At 43.7% G+C, this 24,789-nt stretch overlaps 1 protein-coding gene across 1 annotated transcript in view; it reads right to left on the reverse strand.

The window, feature by feature from the left end:
* ARHGEF25 (Rho guanine nucleotide exchange factor 25) overlaps nucleotides 1-24,789 on the reverse strand; it is a 380,835-nt gene that overhangs the window by 319,276 nt on the left and 36,770 nt on the right. The window contains exon 2 of the mRNA XM_033937480.1: nucleotides 9,082-9,331. Coding sequence (XP_033793371.1) covers nucleotides 9,082-9,331 — 250 coding nt within the window. The remainder of the gene's footprint in view (nucleotides 1-9,081; nucleotides 9,332-24,789) is intronic.

Consider the following 24,789-nt stretch of genomic DNA (forward strand, 5'->3'; position numbering starts at 1 on the left):
CCAAATTGAACATTATGTTCAGATGAACGGGTTTTCTTAAAAGTCCCATCTTTGAAACGAGTGAAATTGGCAAGACACCGTCGTTCGATGGTAACAGTGCAGGGGGTTCTGCTTTGGAACACCGTGCCTATAGAAGTGAGAAGAGCTACCTAAATTTCAGGAAATTGTTTAAAACGATACTGTTTGAGCGTTATTATTCATGCAGTTAGGAGAGGTGAGTTGATATACTGCTGTTGAAGACCGTTGCATTTTACATTGGATTTTAAGTATTTTTGACATTGTTTTTGAATGTTTTTATTGTCTTTACGTTAAGTCATAAATTGAGTGTATTTTGTAACTCGCTCAGAATTGCAGGATATAGCGAGTAAAGAATTTTATAAATAAAATTGGTGTTCATGAGAATACCGGGGGGGGGGGGGTCTCTTAGCAAGCTGCGGTAGCGAGTGCCTTGTGGCAAATGCACCGAGGCCTATTCAGTCCCTATGCCGCTTATCCACAGGGATAAGCAGGGACTGTCCCCTGCTCTATCTTAACAATCCTTTTTGGACTTTGCCTCCAAGAATGTGTCTAAAAGCTTTTGAAGCCCAGCTACACTGGCTGCATTTATCACATCCTCTGGCAATGAGTTCCAGAGCTTAACTATACTGAGTGGGGAAAAAAAATTCTCTCCTACAGTATTTACCTGTATTACTATGGTAATGCAAGTCTTTGAAAATCACCCATTAGTATAGCGTTTCCAAACTTATTAAGCTTCCTTGTCCCCCCTTTTACAAAAGAATAGTGCGGTTTTAAGCACCAGCCACGTCGGTAACAGCTCCGACCCACATAGAATTCCTATGAGTGTCGGAGCAGTTACCACTGCAGCCGGCGTTAAAATCCACGCTATGCTTTTGTAAAAAGAGGGGGGGGGAGTTAATTTCTATTAACATTTTATCATCTGTCTGTTTATTCTGGCCAGGCAGACTGTAGTATAGCCATACCAGCATTCATTTCCCCTTCACATGTGGAATTTCTATCTGTAAGAATTCCAGCTTGCCGATTCCTGCTGAATTTTTATTCTCTTCGATTCAATGCTCTCATTAACCTATAGTGCCACTGCTGTCCATTTTCAGCCACCCTGTAAGTGCAATATAATTTGTATCCTGGTAGTTAATGTCCTGTTGTTTATCTTCCTTCCACCAAAGTGTGGGGCAGTGGTTAAATCTTCAGCCTCAGCACCCTGAGGATGCGAGTTCTAACCCATGTTGCTCGTGACCCTGGTTAAGTCACTTAGGGCCAGGTTCTCAAAACATAAATCTGCCTTTAACGTACTCCCTAAATAGGTTCCAGCTGATTTAGCGTGCACGTATTTTATTTAAAGGTTTATATACCATATATTACCTATATGGTTTACATAACAGGCATAAAATGTTAAACAAGCATATATAGTTCAATTATTACAGAACACTCCTAAAATGATCAATAAGCACCCAAAAAATTTTCACAAACAGTTGGGTTTTTAACACTTTCTTAAAATTCATTGTAGCAGTACAGAAACGCAAAATACCACAGCTTCACAATGTTTTTTTAAATTTATCAGCCTAAAAGAACATTGAAAAACAGCAGGAGAGACTTGGTACAAAGTCTGATGAATTATGGAAAAAATTCTGAATTGGACTCTGTGGTGGATTATCAAAACGGCTTAGGGAGGTCTTTTCTGAGTTTTCTAACAGTCTCCAATACTGCCATGCAAATGTAATACAACCAGGTCATTACTAGTGAAACGATTACTCTAAGCAATTCTCTCTAATTGCCAAGTGATTCTCTAACCACATTGTGCCACATTTGCATCCAAAATTTACTGACAGGTCTGAGCTGTTGCCTTACTTTCTGTTAAGGCTTGACAGCTCAGGCCCCCCCACCAATAACCCCCCCCCCCCCCAAATAAACAACCCAAATTGAAGTTCGGCAGGAGATGCGCCCACTCTCTACCGCATCACCCACACTAATAACACCCCCCTGTCAGCAGGAGAGATGCCCACACTCTTCCCGCCAAGCAACACGCACCCCAAACACCCCCTCGGCAGTGGGAGAGATGCTTTTGGTTCATTGCTGTACCTTTCCACTTCATTTCCAGCTGACAAGAGGACATCTACATATCATGCTCTCCTACCAACTACAAATGTCCTTCTTCCTTCCTGTAGCCTATGTGGGTAGATACTACTAGTAAAACAGGAGCTGTCTTCCTCTTCCTGGCTCATTCCAATGTGAGCACAGTATTAAGGGTTTTGTGCTAAAGGCAGAGATGGTTCAGTACCATTAGGGAATCCTCAGGGTCTCTAAGCCTTGCACCCTTTCAAATAACTTTCAGGCCCATAATCCACTCTCCTGCGTAACTAGGGTAAAAGACACCTGGAGCACCTCATTTCCACCCCTTCCCCTACTGCACAGGCGCATCCCTTCTCATTCCCCGTCCCTTTTTACCTTCTCTGACACAAGCAGCATTCCCGTGTCAGTGTCATCTCGCCCTTTGACGTCACTTCCTAGGTGCGAGACCCGGATGTGATGTCAGAGAGAGCACCAATGCTGACGCGGGCAGCAATGTTGCTCATGCTGGAGAAGTAAAAAGTATGGAGGAAGGCAAGGGGTGCACGCGGCAGGGGGAGGAGCGGAGGAGGCGGCTTGCTGGTGTCCCTAGCAAGACAGTGCCCACCCCCTTACTATGGCACTGCTGCTAATTAAACTCAGCAATTATTTACGATCCCCAAATAAACTAAGCTAAACCTTAACTTTATATACCGGGTCTTCAACCAGAGGAAGCTTGACGTGGTTAATAATAAGTTTAAAAAATATGCTAAAATACAAGGGGATTAATTTTCAAAGTGTTTAGCAAATAGAAAAGTTTTTAAAGATTTACGAAAAGATTGGAAAGAGCTGGGACACCTCAAAATTAAAGGAAGTTCATTCCATAATTGGGGGAATTAAAAAGCCAGAGAAAGGCTGAAATTCTTGACTCTTTTAATTCCTTTCCTACAAGGGAGGGAAAGTTTAAATCCCTTAAACACACCTAAGGAAGCCTCATGAGATCAATATTCAAAAGCGCTTATACAATCAGCAGTTGGCATATATAGCCCAAAAATGTTCATTTTGTTAGTTTTCTTTGTTTATGTGAAGTTTCATTTCGGTTTTTATTGTGTTCTAGAGGCAGTGTTGCGAATAGCTGTTATGTTATACAAATCCTTCTATTCTGCCTTTACCTTTTTAAATTCAAGGACGGATTACAGAAATTGTTAGCTGGGTTAGTTGACCGAGGAATTACAGCAAATGAAAGGAAAACAGACTCATACTCTTTGCCAAAAATACACTATTTGTGAAAAGTGTGCACGGTTTTTCAGTAGTGTACGTACTCTTGAAGAAAGTATGCCCTTTTTTCAACCGTACACAAACAGGACTAGACTTAGCGAATAGTGCTAATTGCTATTCTATAAATGGAACTCCAAGTTGGGCACCATTTTAAAAATAGCGCTTCGCGCCAGCATCTACGTCCAATTATGGGAGTGAGGTTTTATACCAACTGAACCCTAGCATTAATCCTCATGCTTACATTAGGCACAGATCCCCCGTATTATATAATAATATGCACTAAAAAGACTGAAAAGGTTAGAGCTCTTCAGCTTGGAAAAGAGACGGCTGAGGGGGAGATATGATTGAAGTCTACAAAATCCCGAGTGGAGTAGAACGGGTACAAGTGGATCGATTTTTTGCTCCGTCAAAAATTACAAAGACTAGGGGCTCCTTTTACTAAACTGCGATAGCGGTTTTAGCGCATGCTTAGTGCGCGCAGAATTGCCGCGCACACTAGACGCCAATGCCAGCATTGAGCTGGCATTACTTCTAGCCGCGTAGTGCGGGTTTAGCACATGCTAAAATTCTGTGTGCTAAAAACGCTATCTCAGCTTAGTAAAAGGAGCCCTAGGGGACACTCGAAGTTACTGGGAAATACTTTTAAAACCAATAGGAGGAAATATTTTTTCACTCAAGAGAATAGTTAAGCTCTGGAATGCATTGCCAGAAGTTGTGGTAAGAGCGGATAGCGTAGCTGGTTTTAAGAAAGGTTTGGACAAGTTCCTGGAGGAAGAGTCCATAGTCTATTATTGAGAAAGACATGGGGGAAGCCATCCGGTGGATTCTTAAAAATCGCCGAGGCATTTTCAAAGAGCGGCGTTGGCTTTTGGCGACACAAAGCGGTGACTGGTCCGGGGGTGCCGTTACAGTGCCAGCACTTGTGTTTTGACTGTGGCTAATGAAAAAAAAAAAACGTGTCTATATATTTTTAGAGGAGGGTAGTAAAATCACGCTTCTTTTGAGTTTTTGAGAAACAGGCATGTTTCATGCACGCTTGTTAAAAGCCAACATTTCTTCTTGAGCGCTTGTATGATACCCTTGTCTTGTGTGTTTCTGGCTGTGGGTTTTGATTAAACATTAAAAACAAATTACAGGATTTACCTGAATTATAATAGTTTTTGGGAGAGAAAGGCATGTTTTATGTGCGATTGAATAAAGTCAACGTTGCTTCTCCCCTCCTCTCCCTTCCATTCGTCCAATAGTGCCAGCAGGAGAGTGTGTTTTTGGTTTTTTACAGCGTTTTTCTGCGCATGTGCCCATCAGCGATGGGCACATGCAAATGTGGGAAATCTTCACGGCTGTCCATTGCTTTTCAACACAGGTTTTTAAAAATCCTGGCCCTACAGACAGATGCAGCTACTTCCACAACTCCAGCTTCCAACCCTCACATACAAAAAAAACCTCCATTATACATAGCCAAGCCACCGTATCTGCTCTGACCCAAAAGACAAGCACCTAAAAACTCTTAATGAACTCTTCAAATATAAAGTATGTAGCTCTAAAATAATCTCCAAGAACATTGCTTCCTCTCTTTAAAAAAAATACAGAGAAAACCTTGAAAGACAAGAAAACCACGGAGAGAAACCCCCTTGGTAAAACAAGCCATTTCAATTTATTCTCGGATCCTATAACTTTCTGATTAAAAAAACCTGTAATTTGCCCCCGTTATTGTTACTGATCCTGTAATTCTCTTGGATATGTCCAGAATACCTCTTTTGTAATCCGCCTAGAACCGCAAGGTAATGGCGGAATAAGTCACTAATGTAATGTAATGCCAAAGACTAGGATCAGTTTACACAGATATCACATTAAAAATTGCAGTGCCAACAAGGATGTCACCTCTGTCAGACGGTGACAGGATAATCGCACGCCAGACGTCAACGTGCCGACAATTCGGCGGAAGACAGAAGCGCGTGGGGAAAAAAATAATTTTTAAAGAGCTCCGACTGGCGGTTTGGGGTGGCAACCCCCCCCCCACTTTATTGTTTAGTGTTCGTGCTGCCGTTGCGGGGGGGGGGGTGAAACGCCCCCACATTATGGAGAAAACGGAACTTTTCCCGAAAAAAATCAGAAAAAAGTTCCGTTTTCGCTATAATGGAGGTTTCCAACCCCCCGAACCCTCCTCCAACAGCAGCGCAAACACTAACCAATAAAGTGGGAGGGTTGCCACCCCAAACCCCCCGTCGGAGCTCTTTAAAAATTATTTTTTTCCCCGTGCGCTTCTGTCTTCCGCCGAATTGTCGGCGCTGGATTGTCAGCACGCTGACGTCTTGCGTTCCACTGTCTATGAAGCCTGTCAGACACTTCGAAAAACAAAACACTGCATCAATGATTTTATGATGAGAATACTAAAAGAAAATTTTAATGCAATCCAGGAATGTAAGACCTTTGAAATCAAAATGATAAAAATTTTTTGACACCCAGACAGGACTTAAAGACCTTGGTTTGCTTTTGTATTACAAAACATGAATTTAAACTGCTTTGTCACCTTCCTATCAACCACCTCTCTGGCCCAGATGCACTAAAGCCAGAGATCGTCGCTAAACCTTTAGCGACGATCGCATCTGCTGACCCGATGCAGAACACAGCTCACCATGTGGTTTGCTGCACAATCGCTCATCCCCCGTTCGACCATGCAAATAAGCTCATTAATATTAAAATGCCATGTAAATTGGTAGAGTGATTGATGCTCTAACATGGCTTCCCAATGCACTAAAAAAGTGATCGCTTTTAGCAAGCCAAAAAAAAGCAACTGCTCAGGACAAGTTGCTTACCTGTTTAGCCCTTGTTTTTTTTAATGGACACAGATGCTGTGCATGTTACATATGCACAATATCTGCCCCATCAGAAAAAAAAACAAACAAAAAAAAACCCACCACCACCACCGATGAAGACCCTTCCCGATGAACCGGCACTGCAAACTGACCCCCTATCCCCTGTGAGACCCCCACATGCAAAAGAAAATTGGCAGGAGGGAAGCCCACTCACTTGCCAACGGAGCTCCCCCCATGCACCATTCCCTACCCTCCCCTTCCCCCCCAAAAAGGCAGGAGGGATGACCCCAGTAACCCCCATCCCCACTCCCGTATTTTTGTCCATTGGAAGAGGAGGGAAGTACGGTCCCTCCTCCTTCAAGGCCCGCCAATACTAAATAGCAGACCTTCCCTCCTCGGTGCATCATGTGATCCATGGGGAGGGGCCCAAGGCCGTGATTGGCTCAGACGCCTAAGGCCTCTCCCAAGGGGCCTTAGGCATCTGAGCCAATCTGGGCCATGTGATGCATGGGGAGGGGCCTTAGGTGTCTGAGCTATTCAGGATTGGCAGGCCTTGAAGGAGAGGAGACCATGCTTCCCTCCTCTTTCCAATGGACAAAAGTACAATGGGGGGGGGGTTTCAGGGGAGCATCCGGTGGCAGGAGGGAGTGGGCATCCCTTCTGCTTTTTTTTTGGGGGGGGGGTGAGTGAGGGGAGGGGAGGGGCTTCCGTTGGCAGGAGGGAGTGGGCTTCCCTCCTGCCGATTTTCTTTTACGCAGGGGGTTGGAAATGTCATGGCAGGAAGGAGTGGGCAGCCCTCCGGTCAATTTTCTTTCATGGGGGGATTGACATGGCAGGAGGTAGTGGGCATTCCTCCTGCTGTTTTTGCTGCCATGGGGGCCGCCCCCCCCCCCGTCAGTTTGCAGTGCCGGTTCGTCAGGGAGGGCCGTCATCGGCAGGGGGTGCTTTTTTCACAGCATCTGTGCCCATTAAAAAAAAAAAAAGTTTCTGCCCCAAACAACTGGCAGGAGGTTTTCCCCTGCCGGCTCTGTGCATGTGTGGGAGTCGCTGTCACAGCCATCAATTGGATGGGAGAGTCAGGGGATTACGACGAACTTCCGTGTGAATCATTTGCATGCAAACTTTAGTGCATCAATAGCTTTTTGAATCAGCTAAAAAATCGGATTGGAGCAGACTCACATGGTCTTACCGATCCTCTTAGTGCATCTAGGCCTGTGTCTCCAACCCACCCAGCCCTCTGTTTCTCACCTTGTTCACATCTCCTTCTTCCTGTGAGACTGTCATCGGAACGCTTTCATGTTTCACTTACGTATACATACTGATATTTGTCAACATTTGCTTATTTCTGATCTGAAGAAGGGATACCTTCGAAAGCTAATCAAAAAATGCATTAGGTTATTCCAATAAAAAAGGTATTACCTTATCTCCTTTATATTTTATGCTGTTTTATTCTTTATATTACCTTTAAAAGTGGACTAATACGGCTACCACACAATTTTACTCAGATTCTTCATGAAAGAACTCAAACAGCCTGCAAAAAATGTCAGTCAGAACTGACATAGCAAACTTTCTATTCGGAAAGATAACCAATTCTCAGAACTTAAGGGCCCTAGAATAACAAATCACCTCCTAATTGGAAACCAAGCTAGAGCTAGACTGTTACATATCCCCACAAAGAAATGAGAAGCTAACAGAATACCTCACTTCCAGTTACACCAGCAAAAAAACAGACCTTCCACAAATACAGACTACATGACCACAAATTAAACATACAAATATGCAAATGAAAATTGAATCCGGCTTTGCTCCACTGCCACTCTAGCCTTCCCCGACACCTCCTGTTCCATGAAGGTAAAAGGGGAGGAGGGTAAAGGGAAACAAGATAGATCTAGGGAAGGCCACTACTTATCTCTGAAGTCGGTAGCATGGTATCTTGCTATTATCATAATGCTTTTTGGGATTCTGCCAAGGTCATGTAACCTACATTGACATTGACCACTGTTGGAAACAAGATACTTTTGGTCTGACCCAGTAGAACAATTCTTAAGTTATTTTCTTATGTTAATGAGAGGAGGGTAGGAGACTAGATTAGGGATCAAAGGAGCTCTGTCCACCCTAGTCATAACCCTCCCTTTCTTTTCCCCCAAGGTAAGGGAGCTGAAATAGGGTACAGTCTTTTTTTTTTTTTTTTTTAACTGCACTATGCTCTGTCCACTCTTGCCTTCCTTCTTCCTCTTATTGCCTGCAGATACCAGAGAGAGAAGGGACTGAACAGGGGACGGTTCTGTGCTCTCTAAGATTCAGGAATTGGCTAATATGGTCCAGAGCTGCCAAGGAGGCCCAATCTTTGAGAGGGAGATGTTAAGCCTTGCCTTTGGCCCTCGCTCCACTCCACTTTGCCCAGCCATGTCCCCAGACTCACCCACTCCCCAGACTCACCCACTCCCATCTCCTGGCTCCAACCCCTGACCAAAAAGCTTCCTCCTCCTTGGGCAACAGGAAATGCCTTAATAAAACATCTGTTGTTGGGGGCCCAGTTTCTTGATAAGACCTGTGAGATTTTGTCATTCTTATCGCAAGAGTAGTCCCATGGCAGCAGAAGATGGCATTAATACATCTCCTGCTTTCAATGGTGAAGGAGACTGCTCAGTGAAAAGATCTTCACTCTCCAACTGAACGTGCAGAAGAGGAACTGAGAAAATGGGAGTCTCCAACTGGATGTGAGAGACTCGGCAGGTCTGATAGTCCTCAGGACAGAGCACTGTGTCCTGATTCAATAGGTCCCCTATCGTCCAGGGCACCTTTTCCCTCTTTTGCATAAAGATAAATGTGGCCTTTTACACGAAGGGCCATGACCTCACAACTTAGGCAGTGTGACAGTTAAGCAAAGCACTTTGCAGAAACTGGAAAAAGTTGTGCTTACCTTCTTCAGAGCTGAAGAGGCCATCCCCTGACAGACAGCTGCGGAAGTCAGAGAGGCGTCTGGTCCTTCCAGTAGAAGGGCTGAAAACTTCAGGGGGTGACCCCACTGCTAGCTCTCTGGCTGGGTCTGTGTCTGACTGGGGACTGGAGCTGGGTTCATCTTTCTCCTCCTCCTCATCTTCTTCCTCCTGAGGCTCCTTGCTGTCTTCAGGCGGTTCCCCGTCTCCTCTCTCTGTGCAAGAGTCAGAAAGCTGCAAGGAGCAAAGTAGGAAAGTATCATAATTCCAGAGTCTAAAGAGAGCTGTCTGCTGGCTCCATTTCTTTTTTTGGGGGGGGAGTGGGGGGCAAGGTGATCCAGTTCTGGTTTAATTCCCGCACATTCATGGTAACGTATTCGGATTTCCCTCCATCGGAAAAGCAGTAGGGATACAAATCCAGAACGCACAGGGATAAGCCAGGACCAGTTCAGAACGTCCATAAAAAAAGGAAAGAATCAGCTGGCAACCTTAATTTCCAGCAAGTGAGAGAAAGAAATAAACACAAATAATAGTGACTCCAGTAATAGTATCGGTATATAAATAAAACTCAGCTGGTAGCAAGATAAGCTTTCCAGCCAGCCGCCCCAGAGAGAAACAAACAACTCACATATGTGCAATGAAGTATGAGGTGAAGAGAAAGCTTGGCTTAGTTTAGCACAAATGCAGACATCTTCACATACATACAAACATAATCAACTATGAGCGTCGGGAGCAGCGCGGGCCATTCAGCGCGGCTCCCCGCGCTAGAAACTGCTAGCGCAGTTTAATAGAAGAGGGGGGTTTAGAACTGTATACGTTAATACGAAACAATTCTGACCATCATTAATGAAGCTACCACAAAATGGTCACCTTAGGGCTCCTTTTACAAAGGTGCGTTAGGGCCTTAACGTGCGGAATAGCGCGCCCTAAAATGCCACGCACGCTAGCCGCTACCGCCGCCTCTTAAGCAGGCGGTAGTTTTTCGGCGAGCGCACGCTAATCCAGCGCGCCAAAAACGCTAGCGCACCTTTGTAAAAGGAGCCCTTAGAATCTGTCTTGGCAGGGTAGGCTGGATACAATCAAAATGGTACTAACCCCACAGATTAATTATATGTTACATTACATTAGTGATTTCTATTCCGCCATTACCTTGCGGTTCAAGGCGGATTACATCCAAACCAAAACAAAAATTACATTCAAAATTTTAAGCAATAGAATAAGCGATGACATAAAATTTTTAAGGTAATAAAACGTTGGGTAAAGAGTTACCAACGGAAAGTAGAGGTCTTTAGGAGATAATAGGATGAATTATGGGGTTATATTGATGATGCTACTCAGACACTTCTCTAAAGAAGTTCATAAACAAATTGATTCAAAATTGTCTAAATTGCTTTGGAAAAACAAACCTCCAAGAAAACTCTTAAAGCTGCGAAGGATAAGGGTGGTGTTAACCTTCCTGATTTTTATTCTTATCATACTGCTTCCTGCTTCGCTATATTATCTATTGGTCAACATCAGATGTGGAACAAGAACCTCTATCCTTGAAACTTGAATGGAAAAAGTTTCCAATTACTTTACATTTGCTCCCATCTTGTACGATATCTCCCACGATCATAGACTGTAAACTTTTATTAGACACTCGTAAAGCCTCACTATTAGACAAATGTCTAAAAATTGGTTGCTGGAACTCCCTTAATGTCACTTTGTTATAATCCCAAATTTAAAATTGATCACTCGATTATATTCTGGCTTCTATGGCATTCTCATGGTATTTGGCCTTTGAAACAACTTTGCTCTAACTATCCCCCCTCCCTTACTAACGCGTAGTGTGGGTTTTAGCGCCGGCAGCGGTGGTAACTGCTCCGACGCTCAAAGGAATTTTATGAGCGGCGGAACAGTTACCGTGGCTGCCGGCGCTAAAACCCGCACTCTACATTAGTAAGGAGGGGGTATATCTTTTACTCTTTTGAAGAACTTTCACAAAAATATAACTTACCTAAAAGCCAATATTTAATTGGTTATGCCTTATACAAACAATAAAAAAGAGCTCCATAAATATTTATAACTTATAAGAAACGTCTTCTATCTATGAGCTAGTAAAACATTACTGGAAGGCAAGTTTCTCACCCATCTACAAAATTCTTTATAATTTCTCTTCATGCACATCTTGGACTTACAAAAATTTGGAAACAAGAGCTGGAAATTACTGATCAATCTGTAGATTGGGAATACTTCTGGTATAAAGTTAACAAATCTTGTTGCGATATCTGTTTGATTCAGTGCCTGTTGTCCAACTTAATTCCCAAAGCACTAAAAAAATGTCCAACCTAAGCTCTGGTTTTTAGATGCCTCTTACTGAAAAGAGGAAATTGTGTCAAATAGTCAAAATCATGGGTATTCCATAAACATTTACATTCACCAGAGACAATGCCCTAAGGACACATCTGTCTACTTCACAAAATAAGAGTACACAAGGTAGATTGTTATGAAAACATTTAAATCATTCTACCGGAAACTCTCTGTGTTAGCAACAGAAATGGATGTTTTTCAGATATTGCACTTGGCATTTCAGCAAAATAATTTGGAATATATTTGGCTCTTGGAAAAGGCAGATCCAGACCTGGTTTTAACCCCATCCCATAAGGGACTTTCAATTTTTTCCATTCTGTTAGTCAATGTAGTCAAATGGAAGTGAAAACCAGAACTGGATCTGCCAGCCCTGAAAACAAGATGAAAAGGGCACACTTCTGCAGGGATGCCACATTTCTCAGATCCAGGCTGGAGATTTTGGGACATTTCTAGAATTCTGATCACCCCATCCTGCTGCAACATGGAATTTGCAGCAATGATTTTAATGGGCACCACAAATCTCGCACTGCTTTGGCACTATAAGCTCAAAACCAGGACTGTCCCAAAAGCCCCAGTCTAGAACTGGAGAACTTGGCACCTCAGCTTCGTGTGACAAAATGGCACATTTCCCCTACATAAGCCGTGTGTGTGTTAGGCCTAGACGCGCAGATAGGTGAATGAGGCCTCCACAGTAGGTGCTAATCACTTGGGTAAAATGTGCCTACAAAAGAAGTTAAGTGGTAACCTCAACTTGGACCAGGGGTTCTCAGCCCAGTCCTCGGGATACACACAGCCAGTCAGGTTACCCACAATAAATATGCACAAGATAGATTTGCATACAATGGAGGCACTGCATGCAAATGTCTCCTATGCATACTCATTGTGGATTTCCTGAAAATCAGACTGAATTGGTGTGTCCCAAGGACTGCGTTGAGAACCCCTAACTTGGACTAAGCAGTGTCTAAGTTACCTAGTTCCAGGAGTGAGATTTTAGATCAGTCCTGGATTTCTGACTATCTCCCCCTGACGCATTATGGGACCTGTTGCACCAATTTCAATACGTGGAATAAAGGACTACTAACATCACATTGCTCTGTGATGTTACATTCAAAACTAGGATTGGCCAAAATGCCTCCCTTCTTGAACTGGATGACTTGGGCAGCTCTGACTAAGGACATAGCTAATTTGTTTTTCTGCTCTCCTTCGAGCCAGACCTGTCTGAAAGGTCTTGACAAACCTCAGAAAAGAATAGGGTAAAATTCCAGGGCTGTTTTGCAAGGTTCCTCGTGGTTTGGAATTAGTTGACAGCTGCTTCATAATAACTATTAGTCATCCATCTAAGCTTCCAGTGCATTAAAGACCTATTGTGAATGAGTTCTATTTAAGTTCTATAATGTTAAGAATTATGTTGAGCTCCTTGTCATTTGCCCCCCACCCCCACCCCCTCCCCCTAAGTTCCTTGCAGGGAACAAGAGAGGGGAGACTGGCTGGAGCATAAAGAGCAAAGCAGAGAAAAAATACTCAGCTCCCCAATTCGATCCCTCCCGTCACTCCTCCCGCCATCCCACCAACAATGCTGTATCCTGGGGAACACAGCAACAGGAAAAAAAAGACTGCAATCAATCTGACAGAGAAAAGCATTTCATTTTTAGTTTACTGACAGGAACATGTAGCACAGTCATTTTGTTCTGTATGGCTCTCAGAGTAAACTAGATTTTCTGCCTGCTGCAGTGGTTCAATGTAACTGTCATCTCAAATTATTGTACCAGAGCTATTGAGACCACATAGGTTCCATCTTTAGTTGTGAACAATATATTCAATCTGACATTTGAATGGTCCCATGTGGTTTCAAATACTCATGTACAACAGGTTAGATCATTTGTACACTGCTCTAGTAAAGGTTTCAGTCTAGGAAGAATCCCATAACTGGAATGTAATTTGCATTGTTAAGTTATGTTCTGTGTACAATACTCCTGGGGAAATACTGTGCAACTATGAGGGCTGTTCAAAAAGTATCAGACCTTAATTTTTCTTGCGTAAACAAATAAAGCTAGGGAGGTGTGGTTTGGGGCACATATGTAGGTGACCCTAATGCATATGCTTGAATTTTTTCCTGCCTACAGAAGCTGTCAGTCACCAGCAGCCCGCCAATGAGTGAGAAAGTGTAAGTGAGCGCTGCATTAAATTTTGTGTAAAGCTTGGCGATTCCCAAGTGGAAATGATCCGCAAGATTCAACAGGCCTTCGGGAACAAAGCAATGGGACAGATAAAGAAGTGGTACAACCGCTTCAGAGATGGCCGCACATCAGTGGAGAGTGAAGCACGCTCTGGTAGGCCCTCAACATCCAGAAATGAGATCGTCATTGACAGTGAGGAACCTGGTGATGCAGGATCGTCAAATCATGATCAGAGAACTTGCAGACAAGGCGAGCATCAGCTTTGGATCCATTCATTCCATTATGAATGAGGATTTCGGCTTCAGGAGAATTTCAGCGAAGTTCGTGCCAAAGCTGCTAACGATCGAGCAGAAGCAACTCCTTTTGGAGTTCGCACAGGACATGCTGGAGACTGAACAGTTATCCCAATTTCCTCAGCACACGATATGGCTCCATGTGACTTCTGGCTTTTCTCTAAGCTGAAAATGCCCCTGAAAGGGCCCAGATTTCATTCAAGAGAAGACATCATGCGAAATGCGATGGATCAGTTGCGAGAAATCTCAAAAGAGGCATTCCAGCGCTGCTTCCGACAGAGGCAGAACTGTTGGAAGAAGCATGGGGACTACTTTGAAGGAGATTAGTATAAGATTATTGTATCTGAATACGAGTATTTTTTATAAATAAAGGTCTGATACTTTTTGAACAGCCCTTGTACGCTAGGAATGGGATGATTGCTTAGGGTAGATATGGGGTAATAGAGTGAGGGTGAAAGAAGATAATGTGAGGCTAGGGATGTAGAGACAGGAACACTGGAGAGCTTGGGAAGGATGCGAGAGATGGAAATTTGATAGGAGGATGAAAAGCAAGAGGGCATTTGAGTACTAGAGGCGGAGAAGGAGGCTGAAATTTCAAGTTAGAGTGGCAGAATAGAAAGACTTGGAAAACAGACTAGTGCTGAAAGTGTAAGATGTCAGAGACAGATGTAGGGGAGGTATGGAAGAAGACAAGAGAAGTGACAATTGGACAGAAAGACACACTATTCAAGAGCTTTAGCACCATTTGCACAGTTTTTGCCATTGGCTTGGCTCCCAGCTTGACCACGTCTCTTTCAAACTGAGAAATAGGAAAATTGGCCATTTTACCTCTGCAGGAAAATGGCCTTACTGCATGGGAATGACCAGTTCCACATGCGCTAAGGTCATTTTTTACTGCAGTTTGATAATAGGTCCCCTATGTATATTGTTCACTTTAAGAGGAAATTCATTTCTTCTTGCATTTCTCTAGTGATTAAGCACGGGCAGAGTCTTAGTAGGATTCCCAGCTCAAGTTTTGTCACCGTATTTCTGATCTTATTGATGGTTAAGCTCTGGAATGCATTGCCGGAGGTTGTGGTACGAGCGGATAGCGTAGCTGGTTTTAAGAAAGGTTTGGACAATTTCCTGGAGGAAAAGTCCATAGTCTGTTATTGAGAAAGACATGGGGAAGCCACTGCTTGCCCTGGATCGGTAGCATGGAATGTTGCTCCTATTTGGGTTTTTGCCAGGTACTCGTGACCTGGATTGGCCTCCGTGGGAATGGGATACTGGGCTAAATGGACCATTGGTCTGACCCAATAGGGCTATTCTTATGTTCGTATGTATGTGTTACCAAGGTACAGCTATTTTACCAATAGGTTGGTGCTGTGAGTTCGACAGTGCTATTTTGGAATGCCAGGTTTGCTATAGGGTCTGAATGGTCTTTTTTTTATATAGTTTTGTAGTACTTTCAAAGGTACCTGGCAGTTTGTACTGGAGGATGCTGGGTAGAAGTCTGTTGTTCTTAATCTAACTCCACTGCACGTGATAAGATGATTTCTGTGGTTCAAACTATTTACCATCAGACACCATGGTATTTTTGCCAATAGATCCTTGCGATCTGAAAAACAAAAAGCTATTGGACCCGATATGCAGACACCAGAGCAACAGCTTTTTGAATTGCTGGTATTAAGCCATGGAGTGCCTTGGTAGGGCAGCTATGATTATGTTGTTGCAGGGATGAGAATGTGGTCTTTTCAGGCTCACCCTAAATGTGTCATATTTAGTAAACAAAAAAGATTTGTCTCAGTTTAAAATTTTATATAGATTGGGAGCCCACCTGAACAGATAGGGAAAAATGCTTGAGTATCTGAATAATTTGTAATCCGCATAGAATTGTAGGATATGCAGAATAAGTTGTTTTTTTTAAAAGCCTTTAAAACTATAATAGCTCTTACTGGAAGACAGGTTCTCTTTAACCCGAAGGTGACTGATTCAAGGCTGCCTTATGCCTGGCAGCTATTTATAACACAAAAACCTGTTCCAGGTTCATTTCAAATCTTAAAAAGTATCCCTTAACTGCTTGAGGCCCAGTTCTTTTAAGGACCTAGCAAAAGGGCTGGTCTTACCACTGAGTGACTGTTTCTGCATATATGTTATATGGTAATGAGGCTCCAGATGAGTCTCTCCATATGGCCATCCCCTGCCTAGCAAATGCCTCAGATTGAGGGTGGAGAGGACAGGGGATAAGGAATGACAGGAGAGATCCGGTTGATAGTTACTGCTGTGGCTGTTTTTAAATCCAGTCCTCACGGATCAACTGACCAGGCAGTTTTTCAGGATTTCCATAACGAATATGCTGGGACAAATTTGCATGTAAAAAGTCACATGCTCTGCCTCCATTGTCTGCAAATTGATCCCATGCATATTCAGTCTAGTCAGAGGATACTCTAGGGTGGCTTCAGAAATGCTATTCTAGGCCATAAAATGTATGAAAATACATAAAATGCACTCTTAGGTTGGAGAGAAAGGAGATCAAGGGATACATTGCTACTTTCAAAGATTGTTTGTCAGCAGCTCCTAAAAGATCCACTGAAAGTACGAGAGAGCCCAAGAGATTCTGAGCTTTGTACAATCCATGCTGCATTTTGAGAAACTCCAGATGTTAGGCAATATAGTTTAGATTTTGCAACACTTTCTGTGCTCTGGAAGCTTTTAGGAACAAAACAAAACAAAAAAAAAAGGCTATTTTTTTTCCCTCCAGGAATCTTATCCAAAAGACCAAATGACAGAATTAAAAAACAAAATCCTGCCCCTTTCTACTGTTCCTCAGTAATAACAGTTTATCCTTCCTATTAGTCTTCATCCCATATCCTCTGCACTTGTGACTCTCAACCCAATCCTCTAGGACCATGTAGGCAGTCTATAGATTCAGCCCCTCTGTGTACAGTATATTCAGTGAAACTATCCTGAAAACCAAACAGGTGTCCTGATCGTAGGCAGTGGTAGGTGATCGGGGATTCCCTTGCCACGATCAGCTGATGGCAAAGGTACCTCAATCAGGCAGGCGGGATTGTGACATAGGTGACGGCTACAGAATCATGGGGGTTTAGGTGGGGTTTAGGCATCCGTCTGTTAGAACTAATGTGATTCTGTATAGGATGCTGTTGTTCGATTCTCAGCCTCTTCTTAGGCGGCCGCTGAGACTGGTGCCCTATACAGAATCAGCCCCAGAATATACAATGGAGACAGTGAATGGTATTATGTCTTATGCCTACTCACTGTAGATATCCTGAAAACCAGATTGGCTTGATGCATCCCAAGAGCTGGGTTGAGAACCGCTGATCTCAAGCTATTTCTTGCCAATGATGCTTCTATATCGCACAAGCACAGTGAGCTGTTTCCAGAAATCAGATTTACTGCCATCCCAGTGAGAGCCAGAGTTCATTCCAAGAGTCTCCTTACTCCCTCCCCTCAGGTCCAATTGTAATGGGTCCTTCTAATCTTTGCTCTCTTTCCAAATTAGTAACTTTATTCCCAGTCTCCAAATACCAGAAAGGAGATAAACTGAGTGACTCAAACAGTTTGCCATGACTTCATGGGAAAATCCTGCAGAGACTCCGGAAAAGGGAATGTAGAAAAGTCATAAATGAAATGAATAATGAGTTAGGGAAGCAAAAAAAAAAAAAAAAAAAAAAACCTAGTCAGAGAAAGTTCTGCCACTGTAAGGAGGGCAGAGCAGAAAAATCCCAGCCGAGCCAGCCCACAAGCCCTGAAATTTCTGCAAATCAGCTTGTTACCTGTCTTTGTATCGCTAGAAACTTAACTAACTACACCTCTGGGAGACATCATTAAGTTATTCTGTTCTAACGGCTACATTATTATGTGAAATCTAATACACAGGACCATCTTAACCATTAGGCAAGCCTAGGTAGCTGCCTAGGCTGAGAGCTTAGAAGGAGTAGCAACGCAAAACAATAGGGCCTGACAACCATGCAAAGTTGGAGACACCCGCCTTACACTTCTACCAGAAGGGTGGATAGCAGCTTTCAAATAACCCCTTGGGGAAATTCTATAATTTGGTACAAAGAAGTAGGTACCACAATGGGGCACGCTAAGCACTGATTCTACATGCATGTCTCAGTCATTATAGAATTCTAATGCAAACCTATTTGGTCCACAAAAGGTTAGGCACGATTATTTAGGCCAGGTCAATAGATGGTATGAGTAGGTGTGACGATCAATGCATACAATTGGTACTATTCTATAAGTTGTTTGATGACATGTCTATGGCCCGCCCATGCTCTCCTCACGTGTGTGGCCCCCTTGCAGTTACACCCTGAAGCACATAGTTGCTACCCAATAGAATATCACACAGGCCCGGATTCTCTAAATGGCGCTGTGGTCAGCAGCAGCCAATGGCATGTCTATCACGTGACAGTGCCATTTAGAGAACTGTGCATCCGGCAAAGGTAGGAGTCGGAAATGTAGGCCAGGGCTCTCAAAGTCTACATTTCCGATGCGTACCTTTGATGTGAATTGTGTCTCTGGGAGGTGCCTATTGGTGCCAATACCTACAGTAGTGTTAGGTGCCATAAATCACCTACAGAGGTGCGATTCCAGCGCTTTGAAAAATCAGTTTAAAATGTTGTTTAAACAGCATTTTTCACTTAGCTTATGCGCTGGTAGGGCACCTACTGGCGCCTGAAAAACTGGCACTGTTTGGACCATAGTGCATATAGGCAAATCAGTGGGTTTAGAACAGTGGACTCAAACTCGTGGCACAGGGGCCACATGCGGCCTGCCAGGTACTATTTTGTGGCCCACAGTCTGTACTAGTGCTGCCCGCTCTTTGCGGCGTCCTCCGGCTTCCCCCCCCCCACACACACACACACACAAGCCTCCCGCTCTTACCTTCAGATAATTACCGCAGCCTGTGGAGAGGATCGCCAGTGCTGTAGTGATCCTTGCAGGTTGCCATTGTCCTCAGCAGCATGTTTCCTCTGCCGCGATCCTGCCCCTGATGTCTGAGGAGGGGCGGGACTGCGGCAGAGAGAATGTGCAAGGAACGCTACAGCACCGGCGATCCTCTCTGCAGGCCGCAGTAATTAGCTGAAACTAAGACCGGAAAGCCAGGGGGAAAGCTGTAGGACGCTGCAAAGAAGGGGGGGGGGAACATGCAGGCCTTCGGGGAGGGGGGGAAGATTTATAAACTATAAAGAGTTTAACCTCATGCAAAATTGTTTTCTTTAATAAGGGCATGGGACTTGTATACTGCTTTTGCTGTGTGCTTATGTGCCAGCATGTCAAACAAAAAGATACAGTAGTATTCTCATATGTGCACAGTACATACCCCTTCCCCCAGTCAACCCCCACCCCCAATTCCCATGTAGAGATAGCAGCTGAAGAGCATACAAGGTAAAACAAACAAAGTCACACGTTCAATAATCTACTCCGCGCATGAGGAATAAGATCCATCCAAAAATGTTCCCAAATCTGACAAAAGCAACGGCCAGGTCCCGTGTCAAGATCACCAAAGTGCCTGTGTTCTAAGACACATATACAATCAACGATCTCCATTGACTACAAGACGGCGGGTCACTGGACAACCAATTAGTCAAAATGGCCTACTTGCCAAGGAGCATCACTCTAGCCACAAAAGTTGTCAATCTTTTTGGTTTAGGAGATGTCATGTTGTAGTATCCAAAAAGTGCTCGTGGGGCTGGAGTCCACTGCTGACCCCCACAAAGAAGTAGTATATTGTCCCAATTGTAGCCAAAACTGGAGAATGTGGGGACAGGACCAAAGCATATGACCCAACGAAGCGTGAGCCTGAGCACATTTAGGACAATTATGAACTGGAGTAATACCCATCCGGTAGGCACGCATGGGTGATATAGAGACTTAATACAATCTTCAGTTGGAGCTCCCAATGAAGAACATTGGAGGACACCCTCCTCAAGTTTTAACACTTACTGTACTTGTTGGGCGGTCAGAGAGCACTGAAGGTCTTCTGCCCACGATGTTGCCATAATATCAAAATTAGGGCCAGGGCCATTCATGTAAGCCTACATGATGGAATCGAAGAGGTATCGATTGCTGAGCAGAGACTAAATAATTCTGAAATGGCCCCTCAACAGTCCTCCGTTAAGTGACAAGCTAGTTGCTGTGTGCTTATAATCAAAGTGGTTTACATATTTTTTAAACCAACCTAGGACCTCATTTCAAAATTCCAAGTTCCCAAGTTTATTTAAAATTTGTTATTCCGCTTATCATACTTCTAAACGAGGTACAAAAATATAAAATCAGGGGTGGTACATACTTGTACTTGTAGACCGACGTACAAGGGACATGAGGTTCGGGGGGGGGAGGGGGAGTGAAGAACTCCATCAGTAGATAGGGCAGGGTCTTGTCTGAGAGAAACTTTAGAGATAAGGGTTCATACATTGAAGGCATCCTTGAATAATTTGAGAGTTTCAGTAAACAGGAACCCAGAATCACTGGAAAGTCCCCACGAATTCTCACGGAACTTTGCCGACATGCAAAGTCCATGCTACATCTCCAACTCTCTATATTTTGATATATGTCTCTGAAATCGCCTCCTTTGTTTTTCCTTACATTTTTTTTAAACAGGTTTTTTTTTGTACCCAGGGTACTGAAGTGTTAAGTGACTTGCCCAGAGCTACAAAGAGCTACAGTTGGAATCAAACTCAAACTCAGGGTTGGAAAACATTTTTTCAGACTCCTACTTTTTGTTTGTTCCAGCTCTGTTTTCATGCCACTGGCAACTGTCTACACTGCCACCTGTCCTTGATGACAGTGACCAGGAGGAAATATTGTAGGAAAGAAAAAGTAGAGGTATGATGGGAGGAAGGTGAGTGACTGAGAGGACAAGATGATGCTGGGAAGAGGGGGCAAGGAGAGAAGAGAGGGGGACATCGAGAGAAGGTAAAGGAAGAGATGTGGGCAGAGAGGTGAGAAGTCTGCGGAAGGAAAAATATGATCTGAGCACTACTCTATGAACATTGTCTGTTTTTTCCCAGTATAAAGCAAGTCTATTCACAGACAACCACAAAGAACAGACGTGAAGAGGTGCTGATATGAAGAAGAGAGAGGAAGATAAGAGAAAATGCAGAAATCCAAAAATCCGGCCTGCTTGGGGATCGGGTTAGTCTGAACTTTTTGGATTTTCTGGATTCTCATGCATACTTTTAAAATGAGTCCAAAGGAAGAGGCCCAGGTTCCCAAGGCAACCCTCCATGGCTACGTTCTTCTCACACACAGTCCTGTAATTCTCCAGTCCCAGCTCTTCCTGCAGCCCTCTCTCACTACTCCATGCAACCCTTGGTGTACGGTACCTTTGCAGGGTAAGGAAGTCTTCCATGTGTAACATCAGCAGTAGCCTTAGTCACAGGCTGCTTCCAGCCTGCACTGCACCTTTCCCTCCGACCCATCCCTCCTCATTCTGATGCACCTTCCTGTTTTCTGGGGGTTGCGCGGGAACGTGAGAGAACCCCGGGTAGGGCTGGGACTGGAAGAAGAGAGGTTAAACTGTGCAGGGAGGGGAAGGCTGGAGGGAGAAATTTTGCAGCGCTTGTAGTCTGGATTCTCAAGCGGTCCGGATGTTGCAATTTTGAACAGTCTAGATTCTCAGGCGGTCTGGAGTTTTGGATTTCTGCTGTACCATGAGAGGGAAAGAAGGCAGCTCATTAAATCAGATGCACTTGGTAGGCCTAAGGAACTTTAACATAGTAGTTTTGAATTTGTCCTTGGTTAAAAAAATAAAGATTTGGTGACTTTAAGTGTAAAATGTATTATTTTGGCTCAGCAATTTACTATTATATCAGCCCAGGATGATCCTGAGGTTGTGGATATAGAACTGGACAGTGGACATCTTTTGCCGTAGCTGAGTCTGAAGTGGCTGTTTTAAAATCACTAACTCTTTATGATCCATGTGCTCTGGTTATATTAAGACAGCTACAACGATCTGACAAGGAATGCACCATTGTTTATGCTCTGCTTTGTGACTCATTATTTCACTGACTTGATACGGTTAATCTTAGCATTCCACTTAGGCGCCTGTATGTGTCGGGACATAGGAGGTGTAGTGCATTCCTGGGTTTCGTCTTACTTGACTGAACATTTTATTTATTTAATTTATTTTCTATCCCGTTATCTCCAAAGAGCTCAGAATGGGTTATAGGTTAAACATACATAATATACAATTAACAGGTTACGATTTGCGCTGGATTTGCCATAATTTCAGTACAAATTTACCAAACAAGTTTTTATCCTAACACGACATACTAGGGGTCTAATACTAGTATACATAATTCAGTTTACAGGTTAGATTTGCCATAGTTACAATGCAAGATTTTTCAATACAAGTTTTCCTTATGCGACACATACCGGGATCTGGTACCAATATATATCTCTTTGTAATCTATTGGTCAAGGGCAGGGGAGTTAGGTAAAGAGGTATGTTTGTTTTTGCTTTCCTAAAGTTGAGGAGTCCTTCAAGGGATCTAATCTGCGGGGACAGTCGATTCCAATGGCTCGGTATGAAGTGCGAGTAGGAACGTCATTTGGCGGTTTGCAGTTGAAGGTCATGACTAGGAGGTGCTTATTCTTGCTGTAACCTGCCTTGGGTGAGTTTCTTCAAAAAGGAAGTAAAGCAATCTTGTTTGGCAAGTGCAATAGCAGACCGGAAGGAGATTAGCATGAATATGAAATATATGAAGGCGGCACGGGCGCAGGTTTGTAACTAAAGGCCCTTTCCAGAGCAAGCACAGGAACATAAGGTAGCAGATTCTGAGGTCAGGCAGGGGTGGGGTTTGATATGACTGACAGGATAGGAAATGGAAGAAATGAGGGCATCAGACAGAGGTGAGTATAGTATTATAGGAATATATTGACTCATTGACAGATAGGTTACATAATGGATGAGAGGAGACAGTGGTGGATGGGATGCACAGTCAATAGCCCAAAGATTCCTAAATGTGCTGGAGGCGATTGGACAAGAGAGTGGAGGAGGGTGGGTAAGTGTGAAAGTTATCAGATGATAGGTAGAAAGTAGAACTGAGGCAAAGATGTTTAAGCAGCTTCAGATAAAGACTAGACTGAGGCAGTGGCCCTGCTGGTAAGTAGAGGTACAAGAGCATAGCTGAAGGTTGAAAAGGTTAAAGCAAGAAGCTTTGATGCTTGAGTCAGAGGGATCATCAGCATGGATGGTAAAGTCTGAAAGAATGAGGGAAGAGGAAGATGGTTCAGAAAAGAAGAAAAGCCAGAAGAGTCAATGAGAAAGGAAGAGAGGAACTTATCCGGGGGGAGGGGGGGGGGCAGGAGGAGTCAATATGACAGGTTACTTGGACAGATAGTAAATAGAGAGATGGATGCCAAAAATTAATAAATAATAGGTTTAAAAACAAAATTACCAATGGGGTAGACAAATACAAGCGATAAACAGACTTGCTATGGCAGGGAGGAAGGGGATACTAGTTACATTAGTTTCCTAACAAAAAAAAGGAGAGTTTAGAAACATAGAAACATGATGGCAGATAAAGGCCAAATGGCCCGTCCAGTCGGCCCATCCGCAGTAACCCTTATCTCTTTCTCTCTCCGAGAGATCCCACATGCCCTCTTGAATTCAGACAGTCTCGGTCTCCACCACCTCTTCCGGGAGACTGTTCCACGCATCTACCACCCTTTCTGCAAAAAAGTATTTCCTTAGATTACTCCGGAGCCTATCATCTCACAGTGGGAGGGGAGAAGGGGCTATGTCTTGAAATAGTGATGTTACTAAAGAATGAATAAGAATATTGAGCGACTGAGGTTCAAGAAGAGTGGCGATAGAGCGGATCATTTTTAATTTGAAAAAGCATTTCCTTTTTTTAAATCTTTATTAATTTTCCATTCGAAAAACAGTGCAATAAAATATATATACAATTGACTTCAAGACAGCACTTACAATCGATCAAAGTACTGCAAAACATTCCCCCCCCCACCCTAATTCAAAAATAAAAAGAAAGTGCATTATTACATACATACAATTAAATCATAAAAGCACAGTTACTTACCGTAACAGGTGTTATCCAGGGACAGCAGGCATATATTCTCACATGTGGGTGACGTCATCTACGGAGCCCCAGCGCGGACAGCTTTTCAAGCAAACTTGCTAGAAGTTTCAAGTTTGCACACTGCACCACGCATGTGCTAGCCTTCTTGCCCACTAGAGGGCGCATCCCCACCTCGTGGTCCTCAGTTCCATATCATAGCAAAGAAGCCATCCCCGGGGAGGTGGGCGGGTTGTGAGAATATATGCCTGCTGTCCCTGGATAACACCTGTTACGGTAAGTAACTGTGCTTTATCCCAGGACAAGCAGGCATGATATTCTCACATGTGGGTGACCTCCAAGCCAACCAAAAAAGGGCAGGTGGGAGGATGGCAAATTATGAAAACAGGTTACGTAACACCGACTGGCCAAACCGGCCGTCGCTTCTGGACAAAGTGTCCAGACAGTAGTGGGAGGTGAACGTATGAACCGAAGACCAAGTGGCAGCTTTACAAATGTCCTCCATAGGTGTAGATCGGAGGAAAGCCACAGAAGCTGCCATCGCTCGGACTTTATGACCCGTAACACGACCCGCAAGCGGAAGTCCAGCCTGAGCGTAGCAAAAAGAAATACAAGCAGCTAACCAATTTGACAAGGTGCGCTTTGAAACCGGGTGTCCCAAACGATTAGGATCAAAGGACAAAAATAATTGAGGAACCTTCCGATAAGACTTGGAGCGTTGGAGATAAAAGGCCAACGCCCTCTTACAGTCAAGGGTATGAAGCGCCGCCTCACCAGGATGAGAATGGGGCTTCGGAAAAAACACCGGAAGGACAATAGACT

Source organism: Geotrypetes seraphini, chromosome 3 (assembly GCF_902459505.1).
Source record: "Geotrypetes seraphini chromosome 3, aGeoSer1.1, whole genome shotgun sequence".
NCBI lineage: Eukaryota > Metazoa > Chordata > Amphibia > Gymnophiona > Dermophiidae > Geotrypetes > Geotrypetes seraphini.